The sequence below is a fragment of the Daphnia magna genome, linkage group LG3 (genome assembly GCF_020631705.1).
Source record: "Daphnia magna isolate NIES linkage group LG3, ASM2063170v1.1, whole genome shotgun sequence".
Lineage (NCBI taxonomy): Eukaryota > Metazoa > Arthropoda > Branchiopoda > Diplostraca > Daphniidae > Daphnia > Daphnia magna.
The window spans coordinates 11,614,468-11,624,431 of record NC_059184.1 but is presented as its reverse complement, the minus strand read 5'-3'; the positions used below and the strand labels follow the sequence as shown (position 1 = coordinate 11,624,431).

Here is a 9,964-nt window from a genome sequence, read left to right as displayed (position 1 = left end):
AAAAAATGCAACTTATAGTCGTTTGATGTTCCAACACTGATGCTCGTATGACAGATTCATCCGCGAATATGCTGTTTCCATTTTGGTGTTTTTCCTTGTCTTCGTGTTTTTCCGGGTGGGAAGAGACTTTCTTAATGGTGACTCGGCTTGCGACAATAGCAGCTGAAAAAACAGGTCGAGATATTTTAATTTTCATTGTTTTACTTAAAAATTTTTTTAGTTTCTTGAATTTCTCCAACCACAATGCCTTTATTTTCTTCTTTAATGGTTTTTCTTTGATGTCGGTGAAAGAATATTTTTCTTCAATTTGTGCCATCATCGGCGAAGAACTGCTGTAGTAGAGTTTTGGTAACGCGTCCGTAACGGCCAAGACTTCGGTCGGCGGGTTCGTCTCGCCGCTGCCACCAGATGAAACAATTGGTGTGATGATGTTTATTTAAATTTGACACCAATTACATTTCAAAACACGGCGGCAAAAACAAAAGGGAAAAGGTAACAGACGGAGGGAAGAAGACTGACTCACTGACTGCCTCGCTGGTCGACTGGTGACTCTCTCCTGGTCGACTGGTGACTCTTTTCCGCTGGTGAAGTTTTGTCCGTCTTTTATATGGCAACGCAGAGAGTCGAATTTAAAGTCAAACGAGGTCAGGCGTGTTCAAAAATATAAGGTCGCCGGAAGAAGGTTGACTTTACCGTTAGAGTAATAAAAGTAGAAAGTCGGTCATTCGGGGCAACAAATTTGGGGTCAAAACAGGGCAATAAAAGCAACGCGTTAAATTTTACCGTTTGAATTTCGATTTGGTCGGCGGATCCTTACACTATTATTAAACAACACTCAACGGGATAAGCCTGGTAGCCCGCCACCCACTGTTACTGTTGCTGAGATTCATGCTGAGCCAATTTCGTTATCGGGAAAGTCAAGGAAAAGAAGCCATTCGGTGTATTCCGACAAGGAAGAACGCAATGATGATGTAAACATGTGCAGATTTATCAATTATTGTATCATAACTGAACTTGTTTTTAGGGTTCCACCTCTGAAAGCAATTCAGGCTGCTTCACGTTACAAAAACTAACGCCAGCAAAGAAAAAACTCGTATTTCCCGAAACAACTGATGAGCTGGTAGATGAGGAAGAATGTGAAGATGTCGTTCCTACTTCGACCCGTACTGATAATTTGCAATCAGAGGTGGAGGTGCTATCATCTTTAAAGGCGAGTATGCTGATGGGCCAGGCCCCTGTTTCAACTGAAGACGTCCAGCACTTAAAAAGCAAGATACGTGCCCTAGTAGAAGAGAATGATCGCTTGAAGAAAGATCTTAAGTTTTTTCAAGGTAAATTGTAATCTTTATTATACCGTTTAGTGCACCATAGTATGATAAATGCATTTCAACGCAAAAATAATTACATAATTACACAATTTATTGCGCACTTGCCCAATTTATTGCACGGAATTTTTGGTTATTATTATTTTATGTAGAATATATATAGAATGAATGTATGTCATAAGTTATAATAAGTTTTGGTTGAATTTTTGGTTATTATTATTGTATGTAGAATATATATAGAATGTATGTATGTCATAAGTTAAATGTATATATTATGTATTACAGAATTCGGCAGCGTCAAAGCTTGGGTTGACCAATTGATCTTTAAACAGCAGTACATCCAACAGTTGCAGAAGAATGGGGAATGTGCCTCAGCTGCCCCACTTGCTTCTGCTACTTCAAGTGTGAAGATGAATTTACCGAAACTTGCGTATGAAGATATTAAGCCACATTTTCAAGCAAATTGGAGTTCCTCACCACCACCACCTGTTTTGAATGCCCCAGAGACACCGATCGAGGAGACTAACAAACCACAAAAATATCCGTCAGATTTGTATAACAATCCATTTCCCATTACGCAAGACATTCTCGACCAGATTCCGCCTGGCTCAAAGAAATCTGAAACTCGCTTTGTGGGGTCTCTTCTTCGCCTCATGTACACCGATAATTACCTGGGTACGCATACCATGTCAGCAAATTTGACAGGAAAGAAGTGTATGGATGAGAATGAATTGCTCAGCATAATTAGTAAGTCATATATATATATTAGAATCAATTCAATATTTCATTATTACTAATCACAACTGTTTTTGCAAACATTTCTAGAAGCGACATTGGATTTTTTCCAATTCAAGGATCACGAGAAAGTGAAAAAAGAAGGAGAAGTACGAAAGGGTATTTCCACTTTTCTAAACAATACCAAACAGAAGTTGAAGAAGCTCCAAAATAACAGCAGCAAGTTATAAAGTAACGGTCTCGTCAGCAAAATAATTGTCATTATTGAACGATGAAATACAATTACTTGATTAATTACAATTCCTCTAAATTAAATTTTTATTTAATGTGTGATAAAATACGTGATTCTAATAACAGGTATCATGCAATAATAAATAAATATTATTTTGAAGTAAAAACAAGCGTAGTGTCCAATACTTCAGTATGCAATAAATCGTGTGATTTTCAATTAATTTCAGTTAGTGTCGTATACAATAAATCATACCAGAAACATAAAATTACCACTCACTTTGTTACTAAATAAACTTCGTACACTATAAATTGGACATAAGTACGTAATTTATCGTCATTGCCTGAAATTTTTTTTTTCTATACTTCATTATGTTACCACCCAATTAAGTACGTTACAACCCAATTAATTGTCTTAGGAAATTGTTTCAAAATAACTGCGTGTTAAAACATACAATTATATTGCCAAAAACAGGCAATTAATTGCCTCGGATTTTTGGTTGGGTTATATTGTTTTGTTTGTTTTGACAAGGACTTGGTAACTAGAACTTACATTAGTCGCTAGGGGGCACTGGTGAAACGACTTTATTCCCGTTCTCCTAATACTAAAACTTAAATATCTATTTCATTTCAAAGATTTTCTAAAATCCATTTGCATAATTGTAACCGCCGCTCTATCGATTGATGTGTTTTATATATTTCCCCGTGAAATTGACCCACCCGACGGGCTTTAACACGGCGAGATAGGAAAAGAGTCCCGTCCTCTAGATGTAGTAGTCCATGCCTTTGGTTACGTTATTCGAACTGGGGCCGATGTTGTCATGACCAGCATCTAAATAGCCGTCGTCATTATGGAATTCGCAGCTTTCTTCAGGTACAGGATGATATTCGCTATCTGATGAATTTTTTGCAAAAGCAACCAGGTTATCATGATGAATCGTGTCTTCTTCAACATGCTGTGTCTCCTCAACTGATACAAGTTGATAAATAGTTATTAACTTAACAAGAAGAGTTAAAGTCGTGTAAATGCATTTAATTATGTGATAAAAACGTACAATTAAGTACAATTAAGACGATGAAATCAGTGCTACTAAGTTGATGTAACGCTCGCATTTCAACACTATTTGAGAGATTTACCATTAGGTATATTGCGAGCCAGCAATTGGTGGGTTACGGCAGTTGAGGGAGGACGCACGTGAAGTCGCAAACGGTAATACGTACTCCTTGGTATAGCACTTCGGCCAACATTAAGTCTTTTCAGCCAACACAAATAATTCACTGGTCTGTTATGTTTCATCACTATTTTTTATTGTATCGGAAAAGATATCAACCGACAAATCAACATGGAAATTGTAGCAAAACTCGACCGAAAAGACGATACGAAAAATATAAGCGTTCGTGTAGTCTGAAAGTTATTTACTGATTGGTTTTCTTGTTTTTGTTACATCGCCCATCCCCCAGTTATGTAAAGCAAATGCACAAAGCCACAACATTGCCGCGGATTTTGCTTCTTTGACCTTGGAAAGTGTACACCAAAAACGCCCCCTAGTTATGGTTTACGCTAAATGTTTCCTTAATTTAATATTCCATTTATTATCCCAAAAGTCAACTATTGTCTATTGATTCATAAAAAAAATAGCACTTTAACATCTATATTTATAAAAAGTGTCGTGTATATAGCACACTATGGGGTGGTTGGCTTAGACTATCATCATTCAACATACATATAAATCTCTATTAATAACCACTGTAAGCAGTTCCCACACTTACAGCTTATTGTCATAGAAATGTTATGTACCGAAACGAGCAATTTATATATATCTCGTAAGAGTAAATGTTAAATTGCATAAGCCAAGATTTCATATCGTTATTAATATTTTTGTCAATGAATGGTAGGGTTCGGCCCCGTATCCAATGGGTAGGTATTTGGGCGAATGAGTAGGTCTTCTCGGCAAAAAATCCCGGTTTGACCACCAAATCCGCCCAGCCTACCCATTTTGGCCAATACGCTACCAGGATCACCAATGGCCGACTATTTTTTGCGACGATCCGCGGGTAACCCGGGTTTTTGAGAACCGGGGCCGAGCACAAAGGAATGGTGGTGTTGTTGCTGGAACGGGTTGCTGATTATCATCCCTGCAGCAGACGACCCAATATATTGTACGTTACAGTGTGCTCGAATTAAAGATCGTCACGTTGCGGTAGCTCTATAATTTGCTGCCAATATACAATTCATTTATCGGCTCGATAGCTATATTAGTGTTCTATCATGCCTCGTATTAGAAAGTTCCCCAGGTATGCTCTTTTTGATTTCGACGACGGAACGGTCGAACCAGGTTCGAGTGGGTTAATCGATGACAATGTTGAGGACTTATCAGAGCAAAGCTTTAATTACAACGTGTCTCATTTTGTTTATTGGCAACAATGACCATCTAAAAACGCCACAGAAGACGAAGTTTTAAAGCACAAGCAATGTGCTAAAATACTGATGTTTAGTAGTAAGTACTAGTGTATTCATATTCCATACATGTGATGATGTCGTAACTAAATCTAATTGTTGCATTTGCAGATGACTTACATCAATTGAAACTCTATCGTGATCAATTGACTGATGAAATCCTTACGGTGGATGCTTTCCAAAAGATAAGAAAAAAGATGTGGGAAAAAGGTGACCATTCTGCAGCGGAGGAACCAAAACCAAATTATGTTGGTGGTGGTGAACGTCAGTCTAGGCGTTTGAAAGAAAAACAGGTTTTGTTGAAGGATGAGTCACAAAACAAAGATCAAACTTTGAAGCCTTTGCAGCCGGTGAAAAAACCTACTGCGAAGGAAAAACAAATGTTTGACCTTTTAAACAATGAGAACACGTTACAGAAGATAGCTGAACAGAAAGTAACAATAGAAACAGCAAGTTAAAAACGTTCAATTCATTACAAATTTTGTAACGAGGAAACGCTTTTACCTTCCGACACAATTATATTTGATGTAATACGTCAGAATTGCGTAAAATTCGTCTCTATTATACGCATCATGAACAACAGTCAAGGCCGGTTACTCTATTAAGTATTGGTGTTCTCAGCATCCCTAAATAATTGTGTCGGAAAATAACAGCGTCGCCTTTTCCTAACTATATTATCTCTATGGGGTGTCACTTTAAAAAATCAGGCTCTGTCTAACACCAACCCACGAACGGATGATAACTCTGCCCAGGAGGTACAGCAATGCGACCGGATATTACTTGACACCAATGGTAATGTAGAGGAAGTCCCGCGTCACTCCAGGAAGAGAGTTCATTCAAAAGGTTCGAGTACAGTGGAATTAATAAATGAGGCTTCGGCCGCAAGTGTAAGTATATTAATATTTTTAATTGTATTCTGTGATCGTGATTATCCATGCATGTCTAATATACATAACTCATGATGATAACTCTTCCCAGGAGGTACAGCAATGCGACCAGCTATTACTAGACACCAGTGTTAATGTAGAGGAAGTCCCGCGTCACTCCAGGAAGAGAGTTCATTCAAAAGGTGCGAGTCAGGTGGAATTAGTAGATGAGGCTTCGGCCGCAAGTGTAAGTATATTAATATATTTAATTGTATTCTGTGATCATGATTATCCATGCATGTCTAAACATAACTTGTTACTCTGTAGACGAGTACTGTGGATATCGAATTTGGGAAGAATACGCCGTTTACTAAAGTCCAAAAATTGTCTTCGTCGTCTGCGTCTTCGGCCAGTAGTGAATAAGACAAATTTTGTAGGGAACCGATTGTGTGTGGCAGTACGAAATCGTATTCCTCAACAACATCAGCTGGTTTGGTGGCTTTGCGACCCAAAATGTCGGATAGGTGGAATAACGAAGATGTTCTAAAGGATAAGATCCGAGTTCTACAATAGGAAAACGAGCGCTTAAAGCGCGACTTAGATTTCTGTAGAGGTTGTATCATACATTGTTTGCCTATAAGTCATGAATTTTGTTCCCATTGAGTAAGTGTTCCATAACCTACAGAGTTCAACGATGTCAAAAAGTGGATTGCGGTGCTTATCGCCAGTAAAAAATCCATGAATGCGTCATCGTGTTTAGTTTGCAGCGTTCACACCACCTCAGAGGCTCATCGAGCCAGATCGAGCCAGAAAAACATCGAGTCTCGAGCAGGGTCTCGAAACGATGAAAAAACAACAGAAAAATACCGGTATTTTAACCCGCTCCCCTGTTTTGGCCACAAAGAAAAACCCAAACAGAAAATCGAAAAATATGCAAATAGACCACCGAAAGAGGGGCGTTTTTTACCCCTTTTTTTCTGTTTCATACAATACTATCAGCTGTTTTTTAAGGATAGGTCTATATTGCGTCACCTTGTTCGTGTGTGTGTGTGTGTTCCAAGTTTTCACCGTTATTCGTGTTTCTTATTTCGTGTCGTGTAAGCATGGGGAGGAATAACGAAAACCCTTGTCACAATTACTTCGATTACGATGAAACTGGAAATACAAGTAGGTGCAAAATAGGGGAATGCAAGCGCGTTTTGAAAGGGAAACATGCTACTAATTTAGAAAGTCATATTAGGGCCTTTCATGCTGATGTTTTTTCTGAGAGAGTGAAATTAAAAGAAAACGCAAGAAAGCGTAAAAATAATGAAGACCATGAAGACTCTCCTCAATTAAAATTAAACAAAATTACAATTGAGATGAGTAAAGAAAAACTGATGCCAGCGTGCGTAAATATCGTGGCTGTCAATGGGCGCCCTATTTCATTAATAGAAGATAGTGGTTTTCAAATGATTATTGACCCTATAATTAAAGCTCTTGAACCTAATTCTGCGATTAATTGTCAAAACGTTCGCCAAGAAATACTTAAAGTGGCATCTGATAGACGCGCCTCTATTTCCAAAGAGGTAGCTGGGAAACTCTTATGTGTGAAATTTGACTGTTGCACACGTCTTGATCGTTCTATACTTGGAATAAACATCCAATATGCTGAAAAAGGTAAAATAATTCTAAAAACCCTTGGAATGATAGAAGTGTATGGGAGACATACAGGAGAATATATAAAAGAATTGATGCTAGAATGCATCTTCAGTTACGGGATTTCTGCCAATCAGATATATTCCCTTACAACTGATAACGGCAGCAACATGATTAAATCTGTGCAACTTTTCTTGGATGGAGACGAAGAAGAAGAAGACATTGATTTTGACGAACTGAACATAAATAATGACGAAGAAGAAGAAGAACTTGTTATTAACGAACTCTCGGAAAGCATTCGCGATGTTGTGCGCGGATTTCGGTGTGCAGCGCACACATTACAACTCGCAGTGCTGGACGCGCTTAAATTGAAATCTGTTGACAGATTAATTGGAAAAGCCCGTGCGGCGATGAAAGCTTTGAAAAATCAGGTGTTTATGGTTTCGATTCGGCGTAGTAAATTGAAAAAACCAATACTTGATTGGAAAACCAGGTGAGATATAAATAACCGTTGTATGTCCCTTTTTTTAACTATTATTTGATAACGACAGGTGGAACTCGACCCTTGCGATGCTAGCTCGTCTTCTTGAGCTTCGGGAATTCATTACTGAAATAGAAAATTCTCATGCAGATTTAAAGATCAGTGAGATTCAATGGATTGGCATTCAGGAGATATGCTCCGTTCTCGAGCCGGCCCGAAAAGCATCAGTCAGGTTGCAAATGCAACAGCTGACCATAGGAGATTTTTACAAATTGTGGACGTCGTGTAAAATGGACGTAGAAGAAATCGACACAGTATTTGCGAAAGCTTTTTCCGTGGCCCTTCAAACACGGGAAAATTTGTTGATGGATAATGATATTTTCCGATCAGCAATATATCTAGATCCTAGAATTAAGGTTAGTTGTAAAATTAAATAGCTTCGCTTTGTATAACTAAGATTAACATGTTTTGTTTGTTAGGTAATTCTGTCTACTGATGAGAGGGTAAAAGCCAAAGCTTATTTGGTCAATCTGTGGCAAGCTGTCCATCAAATGAGGTTAGACAGAAACTCTAACAATAACTCTTTCCCACACGGACACGCTGAGTCTTTCATTGGGCCTCTTGATAAGTTTGAATCAGCCATGCGGGAACGTGAAAATTTTATGGTTTCTCCGGCATTCACCATTGAAAACAAACGAATCGACCACCTTCTGGAAAACTTTGAGGGTCATCCGCGAATAAATTCGACTGAAAATTTACTGGAGTGGTGGTATAATGCACGAACTGACATGCCAGAATTATTTATTCTAGCCGAAATTGTTCATGGGGTACCTGTTACTCAAGTCAGTGTAGAAAGATGTTTCTCTAACCTCAAGTTTGTTCTTTCTGCTTATCGGAATAATTTGACTCCTTCAATATTAGAGGACATTCTTTTGATTTGATGCAATGAGAAATTTTAAAAATAATCTATCAATACATGTTCGATTCGAAGGTCAATTTGAATTCAAAGGGCTTCAGTTGTTTGTATTCTACGTTCGATTTCGAGTAAGAAACGGCTTCATCGGAACGATCTTGCCTTATACCTCCCTTATTTTTCTTATATACCGCAAGCCCGTATTACCCCTATCTCTGCCTTCTGTTATTGTTTTTTACAGGGATGTTGTAGGCCCTACCCCCCACTTTTCATGAAAAAACGCCACTCTTCCTATCCTTCTACTGAAACCACGATATCCGAAAAGAAGCGGCCAATTCTCTTTGTGTTAAGGTGAGGACCGAAATCAAAAACAGACATTTCGGTTTTCAAAGTATCTGAAACGGAATGGTCAGAGAAACAGATATTTTTCAGAGGTTTGGGTCCCTGGTCTCGAGCCACCTCTATTTACTCTGGAGATTTGGTGGCTCAACCTCATACACCAATTGACGCTACAGTCTACAAGGAAATGGGTCCTCCCATTACATCAAACGAAACAGTATGTTATTATTGCCTATAGACCACTTTCGACTTGCTTCGTATTCGCTTAGCCAAAAGTCGTGCGGCTAGTCGACTAGTGCGCACCGTGGCGGCCAAAGTCTGCAGCATGTTTCAGCTATCCCCCGCCACGGAGCGCACTAGTCGACTAGCCGCCAGACTTTTGTCTAAGCGGATACGAAGCAAATCGAAAGTGGTCTATATGATACCTATATATACTGCCCTGAAGATTAATGTGATCCACCTTAACATAATTTTTTTCCATTAGGTTACATTCAATGGCATTACAGAATTCGAAGATTCAGATCCAACTCGTCCGGCTCGATTTCCAATTACGCAAGAGGTTATCGATCTCATTCCAGCAAAATCAAAGAAAACCGACAGTCACTTCGTGGCTAGTTTATTAAGGCTCGTGTACTCAGAGGAGTACCTTGCAACCCACACAATGGGTGCCAACCTCACTGGAAAGGAGTCGATGGACGAAAAGAAATTAGCCCAGATCATTGGTGAGCATTATTTTTTCAAAAGACAAAAGTCTTTTAATACAGTGGCACACTGGAATCCGTTTTATTGGGGAAAAAACGAGTTTGTGTGTGGTTCAGCAAGTCGTTCTTCAACCCACACTTGTGCATCGAGTAACCACTCTTAGGTCTATATTCGGGTTGCCCAAACCCACGAGCACTGCCCATACCCTAATTGGGATCTGCTAAGCGGGTCAAACCTATACCAACTGGGAGAAGTTCCTTCTCATCCCAACTGCCCCAC

General features: G+C 39.0%; 2 protein-coding genes across 4 annotated transcripts; both read left to right on the top strand.

The window, feature by feature from the left end:
• Positions 1-753: 753 nt before the first annotated feature.
• Positions 754-2,290, top strand: LOC123470535 (BEN domain-containing protein 6-like). The gene is made up of 4 exons (XM_045170851.1): positions 754-971; positions 1,025-1,331; positions 1,611-2,072; positions 2,151-2,290. The coding sequence occupies exons 2-4, from the start codon at positions 1,217-1,219 to the stop codon at positions 2,288-2,290; spliced, it is 717 nt and encodes a 238-aa protein (XP_045026786.1). The 5' UTR covers positions 754-971; positions 1,025-1,216.
• A 2,142-nt stretch (positions 2,291-4,432) lies between these two features.
• On the top strand, positions 4,433-6,793 carry LOC116930383. 3 transcript variants are annotated; one of them, XM_045170790.1, is made up of 5 exons: positions 4,441-4,786; positions 4,858-5,180; positions 5,454-5,633; positions 5,725-5,859; positions 5,940-6,793. In XM_045170790.1, exons 1-5 carry the CDS (start codon positions 4,777-4,779, stop codon positions 6,033-6,035), a joined length of 744 nt encoding a protein of 247 aa, XP_045026725.1. In that variant the 5' UTR covers positions 4,441-4,776; the 3' UTR covers positions 6,036-6,793. The 3 variants fall into 3 exon arrangements, with proteins under 3 accessions (XP_045026727.1, XP_045026725.1, XP_032793694.1); XM_032937803.2 differs by having other exon boundaries at positions 4,443-4,786; positions 4,858-5,039; XM_045170792.1 differs by lacking the exon at positions 5,725-5,859 and having other exon boundaries at positions 4,433-4,786.
• Positions 6,794-9,964: the final 3,171 nt, after the last annotated feature.